General features: G+C 38.9%; 1 protein-coding gene across 4 annotated transcripts in view; it reads left to right on the top strand.

Moving 5' to 3' along the window:
* The window catches only part of TDRD1 (tudor domain containing 1), a 49,317-nt gene extending 36,503 nt beyond the window's left edge, over nucleotides 1-12,814 (top strand). For all 4 annotated transcript variants that reach the window (XM_073240382.1, XM_073240379.1, XM_073240380.1 and 1 more), the window contains 7 exons: nucleotides 384-503; nucleotides 4,390-4,506; nucleotides 7,503-7,670; nucleotides 8,517-8,744; nucleotides 9,364-9,410; nucleotides 9,492-9,584; nucleotides 11,766-12,814. In XM_073240382.1, coding sequence (XP_073096483.1) covers nucleotides 384-503; nucleotides 4,390-4,506; nucleotides 7,503-7,670; nucleotides 8,517-8,744; nucleotides 9,364-9,410; nucleotides 9,492-9,578 — 767 coding nt within the window. In that variant the 3' untranslated portion in view covers nucleotides 9,579-9,584; nucleotides 11,766-12,814. The remainder of the gene's footprint in view (nucleotides 1-383; nucleotides 504-4,389; nucleotides 4,507-7,502; nucleotides 7,671-8,516; nucleotides 8,745-9,363; nucleotides 9,411-9,491; nucleotides 9,585-11,765) is intronic.
* The last annotated feature ends 3,858 nt before the right edge of the window (nucleotides 12,815-16,672 follow it).

Genomic DNA, 16,672 nt, shown 5'->3' with positions numbered 1-16,672 from the left:
ATAGTTTTATTAAACACTGTACTCACTTTTAATGTACTTATAGTTATCAATAAGTAATTACATCCCATAGCTTGCATTATATAGCTATGTATCTCCTAGAGTTTGAGTAAAGTTTAAGAATTAAATCTACAGAAATGGAAATACACTACAGAAATACTACAAGAGCTAGGCTTCGCCTTTACAGGTTGAACTTTTTTGTAATGTCTACAAAAATCCTTCAAATTGAATAAATTATTTTGTGAAAATACTAATTTTCATTTTAAGAATTTGGGAATGTTGATAGTCAGCTGTTGAATAAATTATTGAGTGAGTAAATACAGTAGTGTGAAAGAATACTAAATTTGATCTATTTCATGAGAGACCTGTGTTGGGTGTGTTTTCAGTCATCTCTCCCGCTGAGCAGTGGAGGACAAGAGAATTGCCAGTTAACAAAACCATCCATGCAAACATATTAGAAATCATAAATCCAAACTTGTTTTATGCTCTACCAGATGAGATGCCAGGTAAGAAACCAAAATTTGAAACATATTAACATATTTATGCTTGTCTTTTTAACTGTATAAGAGAAGTGCTCATCTGAACTTAGGAAGTGAGAGGAAGAAGAGTAGTTGATGACTTTTGTTTCACCCAGCATTTTAAGAGGAAGTGATGATAATAACACAGCAAATTTAGTTATAAAAGCACAAATGTGAACATGAAGCGAATGCCCTGCATCCTGCATTCAGCACTTACTCAACCTGCAGCTTTTTAAAGGAAAACAGTGTCCTTATATGCTATATAATTTCTCGTTTAAAAATGTGTACAATCTATATTGTATTTGCTATGCTAACTTTCTAAGGCCATTTGAGATCATTTGAACCAAAACTGTTCTAGATATGGTGAAAAGAGTACTTTGTAATCAGTCTATAATCATAGTGTTACTGTATCTTAGAAACTTAGAGGAATATTTTACACTGTCCCTAATCCTGAAGAAGAGTAGCATGAAAGTGTTGACTTGAATTTTCCTATTTTGTTTCATGGAAGTTTACAATTAAGGAATCTCTTCAGTGTGTTTGTGTTTATCCTTGTAGTGTCAGAAGGTGAGTCAGTACAAGTTGGGTGGTGGCTATTCAAAATAGTTGGCAGGTACTTTAAGGTTGAATAAATGGACTTTTCTTTTGTTTTTGTTATCATTAATCTACAATTACATGAAGAACATTATGTTTACTAGGCTCCCCTCCTTCACCAAGTCCCTCCCACAAACCCCATTACAGTCACTGTCCATCAGCGTAGTAAGATGCTGTAGAATCACTACTCATCTTCTGAGTAGTTGTACAGCCCTCCCTGTGCCCCCCCCCCACATATTATACATGCTAATTGTAATGCCTCCTTTCTTTTTCCCCGCCCTTATCCCTCCCTTCCCACCGATCTTCCCCAGTCCCTTTCCCTTTGGTAACTGTTAGTCCACTCTTGGGTTCTGTGATTCCGCTGCTGTTTTCTTCCTCAGTTTTTCTTTGCTCTTATACTCCACTTATGAGTGAAATCATTTGGTACTTGTCTTTCTCCACCTGGCTTATTTCACTGAGCATAATACCCTCTAGCTCCATTTGCTGTTATACTCCACTTATGAGTGAAATCATTTGGTACTTGTCTTTCTCCGCCTGGCTTATTTCACTGAGCATAATCCCCTCTAGCTCCATTCATGTTGTTGCAAATGGTAGGATTTGTTTTCTTCTTATGGCTGAATAATATTCCATTGTGTATATGTACCACCTCTTCTTTATCCATTCATCTACTGATGGGCACTTAGGCTGCTTCCAATTCTTGGCTATTGTAAATAGTGCTGCGATAAACATAGGGGTGCATCTGTCTTTTTCAAACTTGAGTGCTGCGTTCTTAGGGTAAATTCCTAGGAGTGGAATTCCTGGGTCAAGTGGTAAGTCTATTTTGAGCATTTTGAGGAACCTCCATACTGCTTTCCACAATGGTTGAACTAATTTACATTCCCACCAGCAGTGTAGGAGGGTTCCCCTTTCTCCGCAACCTCGCCAACATTTGTTGTTGTTTGTCTTTTGGATGGTAGCCATCCTTACTGGTGTGAGGTGATATCTCATTGTGGTTTTAATTTGCATTTCTCTTATGACTAGCGATGTGGAGCATCTTTTCATGTATCTGTTGGCCATCTGAATTTCTTCTTTGGAGAACTCTGTTCAGCTCCTCTGCCCATTTTTTAATTGGATTATTTGCTTTTTGTTTGTTGAGGTGTGTGAGCTCTGTATATATTTTGGATGTCAACCCTTTATCGGATCTGTCATTTATGAATATATTCTCCCATACTGTAGGGTACGTTTTTGTTCTATTGATGGTGTCCTTTGCTGTACAGAAGCTTTTCAGCTTGATATAGGCCCACTTGTTCATTTTTGCTTTTGTTTCCCTTGCCCAGGGAGATATGTTCATGAAGAAGTTGCTCCTGTTTATGTCCAAGAGATTTTTGCCTATGTTTTTTTCTAAGAGTTTTATAGTTTCATGACTTACATTCAGGTCTTTGATCCATTTTGAATTTACTTTTGTGTATGGGGTTAGACAGTGATCCAGTTTCATTCTCTTACATGTAGCTGTCCAGTTTTGCCAGCACCATCTGTTGAAGAGACTGTCATTTCCCCATTGTATGTCCATGACTCCTTTATCATATATTAATTGACCATATATGTTTGGGTTAATGTTTGGAGTCTCTGTTCTGTTCCACTGGTCTGTGGCTCTGTTCTTGTGCCAGTACCAAATTATCTTGATTACTGTAGCTTTGTAGTAGAGCTTGAAGTTGGGGAGCGAGATCTCCCCCATTTTATTCTTCCTTCTCAGGATTGCTTTGGCTGTTCGGGATCTTTGGTATTTCCATATGAATTTTTGAACTGTTTGTTCCAGTTCGTTGAAGAATGCTGTTGGTAATTTGATAGGGATTGCATCAAATATGTATATTGCTTTGGGCAGGATGGCCATTTTGATGATATTAATTCTTCCTAGCCAGGAGCATGGGATGAGAGTCCATTTGTTAGTGTCCTCTTTAATTTCTCTTAAGAGTGTCTTACAGTTTTCAGAGTATAGGTCTTTCACTTCTTTGGTTAGGTTTATTCCTAGGTATTTTATTCTTTTTGATGCTCTTGTGAATGGAATTGTTTACCTAACTTCTCTTTCTATTAGTTCATTGTTAGTGTATAGGAAAGCCACAGATTTCTGTGTGTTAATTTTGTATCCTGCAACTTTGTTGAATTCCTATATCAGTTCTAGTAGTTTTAGGGTGGAGTCTTTAGGGATTTTTATGTACAATATCATGTCATCCACAAATAGTGACAGTTTAACTTCTCTACCAATCTGGATTCCTTGTATTTCTTTGTTTTGTCTTATTGCCGTGGCTAGGACCTCCAGTACTATGTTGAATAACAGTGGGGAGAGTGGGCATCCCTGTCTTGTGCCCGATCTCAGAGGAAAAGCTTTCAACTTCTTCCTGTTCAGTATGATGTTGGCTGTGGGATTATCATATATGGCCTTTATTATGTTGAGGTACTTGCCCTCTGTGCCCATTTTGCTGAGAGTTTTTATCATGAATGGATGTTGAATCTTGTCGAATGCTTTTTCAGCATCTATGGAGATGATCATGTGGTTTTTGTCCTTCTTTTCATTTATGTGGTGGATGATGTTGATGGATTTTCGAATGTGTACCATCCTTGCATCCCTGGGGTGAATCCCACTTGGTCATGGTGTATGATCCTTTTCATGTATTTTTGAATTTGGTTTTTGCTAATATTTTGTTGAGTATTTTTGCATCTACGTTCATCAGGGATATTGGTCTGTAGTTTTCTTTTTTGGTGGGGTCTTTGCCTGGTTTTGGTATTAGGGTGATGCTGGCTTCATAGAATGAGTTTGGGAGTATTCCCTCCTCTTCTATTTTTTGGAAAACTTTAAGGAGAATGGGTATTATTGAATAAATGGACTTTTATTTCAGGTAGTCAAACCAAGAACTGTGGTGATACCAATAAACTTCAATATTACAAAGAACCCTCTTTAATCCATATAGTGGAAAGTAATTAGCTATAACAAACTTACTGTGAGAAGTACAATGAACAGCTGTAAAAATGCAGCCGTCATAGGTTTTCTTGGGTTTTCCTGAGGGAACACACAAGTGTAACTACCCCATCAAGAAGTCAGCCCACCAGAGAAGCCCACTCCTCCTGCTTCCTCCTAGTATTGCATCCCTTCTGCACAAAGTTCCCAGTAGTGCTTTTATTTTTTAAACATAAATGTACATTTTAATCAACACAGGTTCTTTTGAGTGATTAGGTTTGTTATTTTTTTGTATACATTTAAACAGCACTGACAATTTCTTCACAAAAGATTGCTTTTTATGTATTTTAGCAAATAAGGAAAAACTGTGGATATTGACATCTGAATTGTTAGAATATTGCAATGCTCAGAAAAGTCAATCGTCGTATAGACCAAGAGTTGGAGACGCATGCTGTGCCAAGTACACAAGTAAGATTCTTTTAGGTAAAATATTAAAAAGGAAAATATTTTGTCCTCTCTCACATGAGATATGTGGATTTTAATACTTTAGATGCATATTTCATTTGGTTAGAGAAATTAAGAAAAGCAAGGTGACAGGTTTAATAAGTTGGGCTCAGAGCTTTTTTGTTCCATAGTCGTCAATTATTTTGAGACAAGAATATAGGTAGATACGTACAAATGTCAGTAGTTCTAAATAACTTCTAATTATACTTTATATTTGCAAATAATTTAAAGAACTCTGTGAATATAGTACAAAAGGAATAAAATGCCTTAGAATTTTATCTCATTTCAGACTCATCAAATTGGTGTACTTTAATCATTATCCTATTGTTTAACATTGCAATTAACAGATTTCTTTTGCTAACATAAATAACACTTGTAGTGTATATTGAGCAGAAATTTTGGTAACTATAAATACTTTAGGATGAATTTGGGGGCTTGGATTTGTGAATCACTGGATGTATGTTTGCCTCGTAAGTTCTCGAAGCTTTTGCTTCGAGAGGCATCTTGGAGAAAAATGCCCATATGTGTCAAAGTTTGTGAGCAGGCCAGTTTCATCATCCCCCTGCCAACAATGAATTTAAAATGCTTTGGTCTGTGCCCAAATAGTGTTAATTTTTCAATTTAGATTTACAGTTTAAAAATGTATTACATTTTTATTTTTCTTTCATATGACAAATGAATCTACACTTTCCCACCCTTTCTTCTCAATAGAAATAAGGCATAGTTTTTAGTTAGATAAATGTTCTCGTTACTTTTGTTAGGATTGCATAAACACCATTCACAGCATAGCCCGGTAAGATACTGTTCTTGCATATCTCTCTTCTGCAGCCTTTTTTGTTGTTGGTAATGTTTGTTCTCCGTATCTTCACTAATTATCTCCAGTTCTCTACAGTAGTGTGGCTCCTCTCAGTGAACACTTCATGTATTTATCAACCTGTAGCATATTGGAGGCATCTTCAGCCTTCTGACCTGCTTCTGTCTAGACTGCTTGTCTGAATGACCTGCTCTGTCATGCTCGAATCTGTCCTTCACCATCATGCTGGGAAGGGTTTCCACTCCACCTCCCTTTGTTTCTTGGATTTTTCTCCCCCCTCACCCTAGTCTAGATTTCTCCTTTCCCTCATCTCACTTGTTTTCTGGATCCTTTCACTTCGGATATGCTCTAAATATTTGGGTATATCCCCATTCTCCAGAAGCTGAAAAGAGGTGCATATAAGGTACATAAATTCTTTGTTACCTCCTATGTTTAAAAAAGTCTTTATTCTACCCTCGTAGTAAATTGATGGCTTGCCTCCACAGAGAATTCCAGGTTGGAAATCATCTCTCCCTTAATTTTGAAGGCATTACATCTGTTGTCTTTTAGTCGTTGGTGTTGCTGGTCAAGAAATAGACATTGTTTGGATTGTCCAAACTTTGTACATACTTTTTTTTCCTTGTGGACTTTGAGTAATCTCTTTGTCTCATGTTTTGAAATTTATGATGTGACTTAATGTTGGTTTTCTTTTCACCATTGTGCTTGGGTAGGTGGTGGGGAAGCAAAGCAGCACCTCAATTTGCACATCAAATCCCCAAATCCCAAGGCTTAATAATTGGTGCTACCCATTCAAACATAAGAGTAAAGATGGACCCTAGGGTAGGCAATAATCCAGAAATTCATGAGCTTCAGTTTCAAGAAATTTTCCTGGATTTTATTATTCCCTTCTGTCATTTTCTGTTCTTTTTGGAACTCCATGTATTGTAATGCTGGGCTTGAAGTCTTCTCTGCTTTTTTAATTTCCTCTTTTCTCCATCTTTCTCGTTCAGTTTTTAAAGAGATTTCCTCAGTTTTGAGTATCTCGTATCAGGTACCACATATTTAGTTTTCAAGAGCTTTCTTGTGAAGAGTGTGTTCTCAGTGCTGTTCTTGGTCCAAGGATGGAAGGTCATTTCTCTGAGAATGTTAATATCATTCTTGCAGTTGTCATTGTTTTCTCTCTGCTTCCTTAAGTTATATTTGTTTTGGTTTTCTCTTTCATGTTGAAGGCTTTCTACAAATGTCTGGTGCTCCTTTGCTGTTCACCTCGGTGGGGCCTCAAGAAGTTAACTGGAAGTTTCTTTGTGTGTGGACAGAGCTTGTTCCCCTGGTGGCCTCAGTGTAGGGTGGTCCGGCTCCGTCCTCTTGCTGGGGACTCCTCATCCTGGAATCTTGAAGCGCCTTCATGTGGGAGGGCTGGGATGGCGGTCTCCTGCCTGGAGTGTGCAGCTTGCCCGACAGTGTTTCTGGTTAACTTCCTCCTCTGCTCTGCCTGTGTGTTCCTAGTCGTCCATAGTCTGGCCTGCTTCACCCTCTGGAGAAGGAGCCTCTAGTTGTCTGCCCTTGGGTAGGTGCAATTGCCTAGAAAGGGGAAGGGCATTGTAAGCTTTATTAACACTTACTAATATAAAACTGATCATTCTCTTTAGCAACTTTAAAAATAAGTATTGTGTTTAAATGTTTATAAACTAATGTCTTTTCAGATGTCTTGAGAAATAATTCTGCTTCCTTTACCCAGTCCTCATTTTCAGCTCCATCTTTACTCTTCACGTTTGAGTGGGTAGCACCAATAATTAAGCCTTGGGATTTGGGGATTTGAGGTGCAAAGTGAGATGCTCTTTGCTTCCCTGCTCCCAGCTATGGTTGAGCTCTGCTAAATCATTTCCATTCACACATCTGCTTTCCAGCTTCCAAAATTTTACTGCCTTCTCTTTTGTTCTCTATCTTTGTGGTTTTATACCTTTCTCATTTTAATCTTATAATTTCTTCTTTTTAGTAGGATCTGGAAGGAATAGAGTTGATGCTTGTATTTAATCTGGACTCTAACCAGAAATCTTGGTTTGAGTTTTTAAGTGATAGAGATGTAACTTAACTGTGAATAACCATCTTAAGGGAGGGAGGAGCTGTGGAATGTGACTTCTTACCGGAGATTCTGTGACATTTTCAGGTGATGATTTCTGGTATCGTGCCATTGTTCTGGGGATATCAGATGCTCATGTGAAAGTGCTCTATGCAGATTATGGAAACATTGAAAATCTGCCTCTTTCCAGAGTGCAGCCAATTTCCACCAGCCACCTGCAGCTTCCTTTCCAAATTATTAAATGTTCCCTCGAAGGTAGGCAGTTAAGTCACTTTTCCAGTTGGGATGTCTGTGCAATTTTTTATTTGTTTTATAGCTCTGAGTCTGAATTAAATGGGTATTTCAAGTAACTGTCCAACTTTCTAAATATTAGCAGTGTTTACAAAGAAATTTTATATCCTGTTTTCTTTACTTCATTATCACAAAAATTATTTTCAGTTAGTCCATCTTTGTTTTACAGATTAGTTTCAGAGCCTAAATTTAGATTCTATTTTGCCCTGGGTCGCAAAGCTAGTAAGTAGCAGGGCCAGGGTGTGAACTGGGTCCATGTGACCTCTTACCTGAGGGTCTTTTCTACTCTGGCACATTGCTCCTCAGAGATTGAAGACATTCAGATGACACCATTTTTGACTACCTTACTCTGTGTGCATATGTAGCTGCATATATAAAGCTCTTCAGTTGGAATTTGAATGAAGTGAATGAAAATGGTGAAGTAGCTGTTTTTTCCTGATTTCTTTACCCAGAGATTCCAGCAGATACCAGCACACAGACTGCCTGCCTCTTGGTCAGCTTTGGTTTTGATTCAGTGAGAGAGCTGGAAAATTATCTGTATTATTGTTTGCTTCTTTGCGTTAGGATATATGTCCATGACACATCTGTTTTGTACCCTTCAGATCTAGATTAGTGCTCATTACATGTAATAGAATCAATGAATTAATTACAGAATAAGTTTTTTTTTATGCAACAGCAGTACTATATCAAAGCATACTTAAACCCAGATAACCTAAGTCAGCCTTTAGCTTATTATTCTTAGATAATTTATCTAAATTGTATCTTTAAGGGAATTGAAGATTAACTCTAATATTCACCTTTTTTCCCCAGGACTAATAGAATTGAATGGAAGCAATTCTCTATTAGTAATAGAGCTACTAAAAAACCTTATGTTGAATCAGAATGTAATGCTTTGTGTAAAAGGAATTATCAAGAATGTCCATACAGTGTCGGTTGAGACACGTTCTGAGAACGGTACTGTCAGTGTAGCTGAGAAGCTGGTGATGTGTGGTCTGGCAAAAAGCGTCACATCTAAAAACCAGAGTGGTTTAAATAAAGGTATTGTTTTTCAAGTTTAATTAGTATCAGATATAAGTATACTTAAGAACAGATATGTAGCCAAACTGGGTGCCATGATCTTCCTTGGTCTCTGCGGGGTCAGTCCCTCTTCCTCCTCCGGGAATCCAGTGGCAGGGTGCTGATTCATGTTGCCACCTCAGAGGAACCGCCTGGGTGGGAGCAGGACCCCCATCTAGATTTCCCTTAGCAGGCTCGGCAACATTGTTGATAGAATTGGTGATAGGAGCTTTAGAAATGCCAAGCATTAAAAGTTACTTCCAATTTACTTTTGATTTTGACTGAAGTGAGAACTCATTTTTGAGATTGGCTCTTCCTGGTATTTCATATGATGATTATTTGGCAGACCTGCCCTCAACCAAAGAGAGATACCCTATATATGACAGGCAAAAGACCTAAAATCTTGGAGATGAGGGCATTGATTTGATAAACTCAGGACACAGTGATAGAGCACGTTAAAGTCCAGTGGAGAAGTTAATCAAGTCCTTTGCAGTTGGAACCCATGCTTGAGAGCCAAATGTCTGTTGAGACTCCAAGGGCTTTGTTTTATTGTTGTTATTTACAGTATAATGTATCTACTGCTTTTTGTATTTGCTTTTAGGAAAGACATGCAAGATGAATTGCTGCTGCACAGAGTTACAGGAAAAAGTGGGTAAAATTTCCTTCAGGTGAAATTATACTCCCAACATTTTTAGATGTGAAATAATACTCTTTCTTTCTCACCCATAGATTGAAAAACATGAACAGATTCTTCTCTTCCTCTTAAGCAATCCAACCAATCAAGAGAAATTTATTGAAATGAAAAAATTGTTGTAGAGTTAAGTAAGTTAAATTTGATGTTTTTGCATTTTCTCTAACACGGTCAGTAGCAAGTCTCTGTGCATGTTATCAGGGTAGAACTCATGGAGTGAAACATGCTCTGAGGCTGTCCCTTTATTTTGGGTCCTGGTGATCTGGTTGTGATGTTTTTGCAGTCTCCTTCTGTTTTATTTGGTAGTCTTCCTCTGACTCTGCTAGTGGGACTGAGCCCGGGGTGTTCAGGCTGCAACCACTTTTCCTTGCTGTTCAATTCTGAACATGCTCATGTTATTGGTATGTGGAAGGACTTGTAAAAATGGCTGTGAGGTTAAAGCTTTGCCTCAGATTCGCTGCGTCAGATGTGAAATTAACTTGCACCTGTGGGCATTGCTATAAAAATGTTTAGCAGTTTCTGTGAAGAGGTTCTAAAGGGCCAAGAATGGAAAATGGGCTGCACTGACAGTATATTTCATTTCAAAGTAGAACATACTGTGGTGGGGATTTTGTCTGTTTTGGGGATTCTAGTCGTTAAAGATAATCTCGGTGCATGGTCAACCATTCCTCTGCTTTTTTGTCCAGGATGATTTGTTGTAAGGCAGTCCTCAGAAATTACTTTATGATGAATGACCAGTTAGAATTTCTGATCACAATGAAATTTGTCCTTACATTGTTGGTATAATTTCAGCCCAAGGCAAATGATCTTTGATTTACTTAATTACATACTCTTATTGGCTAAAACGCAGTCTGTCAGACCATTGGCAAATAGCTCACAAGGTAGACTTCTCTGTGTGTGTCTGTGGGTATGGCAGCTCTCAGGTAGGGGCCTACTGGGCTCAAACATAACCCTCCCTGTAGTAATGGACAGTTGTTTTATTTCGGTTTCTAACAAAGTACAGCTAGGTTCTAAGCCAAATACCATTAATGCAAAATCAGTTTTGGTTTTGGGGATTTACTTCCTTTACAAATTTTGCTTTTTAATAAATGCTGACTTAAAAAGTTGCAATTACAACTTTTAGTCCTTTCTAATACATTCAGTTTCAATACTGCTGTTTTGTGTACTTGAGTTTAAAATCTTGAGTTTAACAATAACTTTATAATTGCATAGATTAAGGAACATGCAATGACATGAACTTGTAGAATTTAGACCTAGTGCCAAATCATCATATTTTTGCTTAACATAATCATATTTTTGGTCTGCTTGATCATATTTTTGATCAACCTGTATGATTTTTGTCTTTATCTGTGTGATACGCTTTTTCCCTAGGGATACTGATAGACGGTAAGGATAAAGCTAACACAAGATGAAACCTGTATTTCCTGTTGTTTCTAGACAGATTGAAGACATTACTTTTAAAAATTTGATTTTAAAGCATAGTAGTTGAACTGACTCTTGGCCCACTGTGGGACTAAATACGTATTTTGTCAACACTTGAATCCAGTACAATACCTTTTGTTTTGGGTAGTCCCTTATTTAAAATGCACATTTACATCTAGTCACATACTTAATCTTCACAATAACCTTGAGAAGAAGGACTCCACTTTATGGATGAGGAAGCTGGGGCTCAGAGTGGTAAAATGCCTGCACAAAATCATGTACACTGGGAACTATGTCTTATTGCTCTAAACTGAGTTCACAGCTGCCCCTTGCTGCTTACCTCCCATGTGCTCTATGTTACAGTATCTTTTCAGAGTAGATCAATTCTGAAGGGCATAAAATAAGGGGTTATATAATTAGAACAATCACATACATGGTTGCTTAAGCATACGTCATTGCAGTGAAAATATAGTTGGTTATTCCTTTATTCTTCCTAGAGATAGAGAAAACATGTTTAAAATTGAAATGTGTCATCATCTCTGGAGAAGTTTAACAATTTTGAAATTGCTAAACTAGGAGTGCTGTGGTGAAAACATAAAACTACTCTGTTGATCAGAAGTGATAAGTACTTTCAGCACACAAGTTAATACAAAATATTTTTTATATTTCAAGGAGAATACTAAGAGCTATGTTTTGTATTCAAAGAGTACAGTTATAATTAACATATAGCGTTGTGGTGCTGAATATTTTTAACTGATAGATCTGACTTGAATGTGTAATTTCAGTTAAAAGTGAACATTTGGTTTACTTGCACTTGAGATAGAAATTAAGAACCATAGTGATTGAATCTTTATATAAGACATAATAATAGTTGATTTTTCTCTTTTCAGAAACAGTCTCTGTGAGATAACACCTACAAGAAAGGCAACCATGAAGGCTAGACTTAGGAGACAAAGTACAGCATCTTGTGTCTCTGTTTTTGGGAAATTTTTTCTTTAATGGCCTTTTATGCTTCCATTTCCACTTGCTTGCCACCCTTCTATTAGGGTGGGTAGTTTTTTTTTTTTCCTGTAAGTTCTTTCTCCCAGATAAATAAGTTTGCTTGGAAGATTCGTATCAAGTCATGGTATTACCAGGAAGGGATCCATGGGGATTTTCGGCTATATATATATGCACACTTTTTAATAACTTACAGGTACTAAAGAAAATATGGCTTCTTGTTACTACTGGACAAATCTAGTTGGTGAATACATGAGTTTCATGGTTTGGACTTTTCTGTGTGCTTGGAATACCTTAGAATAAAACATGCCCTGCTCTCTGTCACATCTGCCTGCTTCTGCCACGTAATAAAAGTTGATTGATTTGGTGGTATTTTGGCCTCTGTTTTGCTTCTCCTACCCAGTCCAAGGTCATCAGCTTCTTTCTGTCCATTAGAGGACTTTTCCTTTGGCCTTTGGACATGGAATCTGTTCTTGGGCTCTCAGCCAGTCCACCAGCCTGACTGAGGAAGGCACTTTTTTCTTCTGCCTCTGCCATCCATAATGCCCTTCCAAATCCAAAATTTTCTGAAGCACAAATACAGTTTTTTAACAATTCACATTGAAAATCTAAGAGTGTCTATTTTTTTAAGCACATGGAGTAACATTAAATTCTCCTAAACTCACGTGCAGAATTGTGGGCCAGCTGACTTTCCTGCCCATCTGTAAGTTTCTGTTGGGGGATTGTGCCATACTTTAAGTATCAGACCATGACAAACTAAGGTGATGGTAACACCAACCCAATTTTTTTTTGGTGGGTTGTGTTTTCTGTTTTTGTTTTTTTACTGGTAATGTGTCAGCTAGATTTTTTCTCATATAAAAAGTTCACTTATGTGCTTCTATAGATAAACATATATGCTGCTTTGCCCAATAAAATCCTTTCACCTCTCAACCACATCTCCTTTGTGTTCTTTCGGCCAGCATGTTACAACTTCCTTTTCAAATTTGTACATACTGATGGCACTGAATGCTTGTTCATCACTGTTCAGTTCCAACCAAAGTGAAAATGAAAGCTGTGGAATCACAAAATTAGCCTTTTTTACTAAGGAAACTTAGAAAAACAAGCCAAAGAAAATGAAAAATCAAATTTAAAGTTATCAGATTACAAGGTTTTATATGGTACTTGAAATTTGAATACGGTTTTAATTAAATGGAGATTAATTCAGTTGTTCAACTATTTGTCTTGTTCCCCAGAAAAGACAAATACAGAGATGTGGGTTAAATGTCTCCTGAATTGATCTGATGTATTCCCATACTCACCAGGTCTTAACTTATGAGTAGATTTAAGAAGTTCCCTGCTGTAACAGTTATTCAAAAAATACCTATTGAGCTCCAGCTCTGTGCCTGACAATTGAGGTTTGTTCAGTAGGGCCATGTGGGGACCATGTGGGGTCCATCACCTGCCAATCCCAGTCTTCAGGTTCTCAAAACATCTAGTTCATAGGTAAGAGCTCATATTAGAACTGAGACCACAGTACCAGTTTATTCCTTGGCAGAGGCCATGTAAATAGGAAAATGATCCATTTTGCCAGGAAAGATGTCTATCACAGATGAAGCAGTGAACAAGGGTTGGCCTGGAAGGGCAGGTAAAGTTGTAATGAGGCCTTTACTTTTGGTAGAATTCTTTTGCTGGGGCTCATGTTAAGAGCTCAAGATAGTGAATCAGGATGATTTTAATATTCTGAACTTGAGCTCTTTTGCTAAACTGTGAATGGTCCAGAAACCATCATGTGAGGACCCTCAGCAGAGCCCTAGGCGGCCAAATTCCAGGAGAGGAATGGAATGGTGAAGCTCGCTACTGGGAGGCTGCCAGCCCAAAGCAGTGTGACTAGTGGGCTCAGCACCAGCACAGCTGCCTGGATTGGTGGATTGGGCTCTTGGGGGCTAGCCACGGAGTGACCGGCCCACTACTGGTGTGGGTGGTTCTGTAGTCACACGTGCACCCAACCAGTGCTGCCTTAAGATTCTCAAGGATGGTTTTCGTTGGCTTTGTTTTTCCAAATAAAAGGAATTGGAGGGCAGCCGGTGGTCCCAAACATGCAGTTGAGATCTGCAGAATGATTTTGTTCCCAGAATCAGATTCAGTAGAAAACTCCCCACCTGCCCAGGGTGAGACATGCAGAGGGGTCCTCAGATGAGCACTAATAACACTTTTCCGTTGCCCTGAATGTTCGAGTTCTGGTGTGGGCACTACTAACATCCTAGAAAGGTTCTTGAATCGCTGTAGTAGCAGATAGCATGAAGCTGGCTTCCCTTAAGGCTTCACCTGCCCAGCCTCAGCCATTTTCTGTGCTCTCCCTTTGCCTTGAGAGGCTGTTTTGAAAGCCTTGTGGTGACCACCTTCTGATGAGGAGGCGCCCACCCCCTGTGGTAGGAGCCCCCAGGAAGGGAGAGGAACTGCGAGGCTCATTACAGATCAGACTGAAGCCCACCCTGCCTCTCCCAGGGTAAACCCAGGTTCCTCTCAAAATGCATTCAACGAATACCAATGTTAGAGCATACATACGTGGGGGAGAACTAAAGGTAGAAGTTTGGAAGTATTGGCAGTTTGAAGTAGAGTGCTGCTAGTTCTGGATGTTGATAGAATGACCACGTTACCCAAGTCTTTGTAGACCTTTTGTGTTAACTTGATTAAGCTGGACAGCGTCACATTCCCCAAAAGCAAATCCAGCAAAACCTTGAAATTCTCACTGTCTCACGCAGATGTGTGCTTCTGGCCTTTGGATCTTTGGTGCCTGCCCTAAACCTGAAAGCTCCTTAGCACTGCGATGCCAGTATTTCTCTTCATGTCCTGCTTGGTTCTCTTTCATCCTTAGCTCCAATTTTTGCCAAGATATAACTTACTACCTGTGGAGCAAGCACTTCAGAATCAGGCCCTATTTCCTCTGTGACAAGTTTTTTTTTTTTGCTATTTAATATGCATTATTACTGTCTTTCATTTCTCAACAAGAGGGTTCTGGTTAGTGGCTGCTCAGGGGGTTCTGGGGAAATCCACAACTTGTGCGGCTTTCTCATGCATCCATCTCTGGTCTTTTCATGTGCCCTTCACCTTGGTTTCATCATTTGGGGGACTGGTTAGGAGGAATTTGAATTGAGCTTCCCTAGGTTTGGAGTCCATCATACCCATTGATCTTGACCTTTTTGGGTCAGGAAACTCAGCAGTCAAAAATTTGCCATCTTTTCTCTGTCACAAAGCCAGTAGTAGGATAGCTGGATGGTGCCCCCAGATCTCAGCTCCAAAACAATGCTCATTCCACAACACTGGCTGATGTCTCCTGGTGCATATCACTGGGTGCTGAAGTCTCCATTTGCTGCATGGGATTCAAAGTTGTCTTCATGCCTTGTGTGTTTAAAACTGAGACATGCTGTACTGGGCAATTTATTAGTTAATTCACATTTTAAAAGGGCACCGACTATATATAGAGTTACCAGGCACTGGGCTGCAAAGAAGAATAAGGCAAGTCCTTGGAAGCAAGGGGCTCACAAGCCGTTTGGGACGATAGTCCTTTGTGGTGACAATATCTTTTAATTTCCACAAATTTTCACAAAGAAGGAGTTACCATGGATAACACAAGCAGCTGTGCCCAGCTTCACTCTATAAAAAGCCACCACCCTGCTATTCCCCCCATCACACTCTCCAGATCCTGGCCCACCTGCCTTTCCAGCCTCCCTGCATGCACACTATATAGGGAAAGACTCGATAGGCATCTGGGACAGACTGATTATACTTCTCTGATGTGCAGGAGCTTGAAGCAATGGGTAGCTCCACCAGTAATTATATTTTACTTCTTAAATCATGGAAAGAAAATGTGACACAGTTCCAGTTAAAGACATTAAACTCTCAAGAGCATGCAGAATTGAAATTTAGCTTCTCTAAGGTAAACCTCATGAGGCAAAGGTGCAAATGTCAGCAACCAATTATTAACAGGTCAGGGAGAGAGGGCTCTCATCTGTGACATCTCCGCTTTTACCATGACTTGGTCTGCCCTTCTCAAATCTCTGCTCTGTCTAGAGGGGCACAGGCCACTCACTACATGTGGCTCTTGGACACTTAAAACATGACTAGTCTGAATTGAGATGTGCTGTAAATGTAAAATGTAACCATTTCAAAGACAGTGTAAAAAATATATTGATTACATATTGAGGTAGTATTTCGGACCTACTGGGTTAATATAAAAATTATGTTCACCTGTTTCTTTACACTTTCAAATGTGGCTGCTAGAACATTTAAAATCATCTCTGTGACTGGCATTACATATGAAACAATGCCCATCTAGAGCAGAGACCACCCCTCCCAGCCAAACATTAGACCTGAAGTTCCCCTGCATAGGTGCTCCTGTATTACTTATGCAGCTCTGCTTGTACATGAGGGTGCTCCTAAATGTTACTGGGAGGAATAAATGAGGTGAAAAATGAGTCCTCTTGACTCTTCAGTGAAGTCTGCAATGTTTCCCTTTCCAGGGGCTATTTATTGTCACTGGAATGCGGGGAAGATTAGAAACCAACTGAGAGCCACAGATGGAAATGCAAAGTTTTTAGAATTTTTTTTAGAAAAGGTGTACAAACAAGAAAATTGTTACTAATCTATCAGATTGATATTTACAAGAACAATGGGGGAGGGGCAGGGAAAAGAGGAAACCAAGTCAGTCTTCCTGCAGGGCAGTTTGATAATAGGTATCAAAAGCTTGAAATTGCATATATTCTATATAGTCTACAAATTTACCTTCTTCCAATTTACTCCAAGGAAGTAATGGGGCAAA

This window comes from Manis javanica, chromosome 7 (assembly GCF_040802235.1).
Source record: "Manis javanica isolate MJ-LG chromosome 7, MJ_LKY, whole genome shotgun sequence".
NCBI classification, from domain to species: domain Eukaryota; kingdom Metazoa; phylum Chordata; class Mammalia; order Pholidota; family Manidae; genus Manis; species Manis javanica.
The sequence above is the reverse complement of the archived record's forward strand: the minus strand, read 5'-3'. Positions and strand labels throughout refer to the sequence as shown.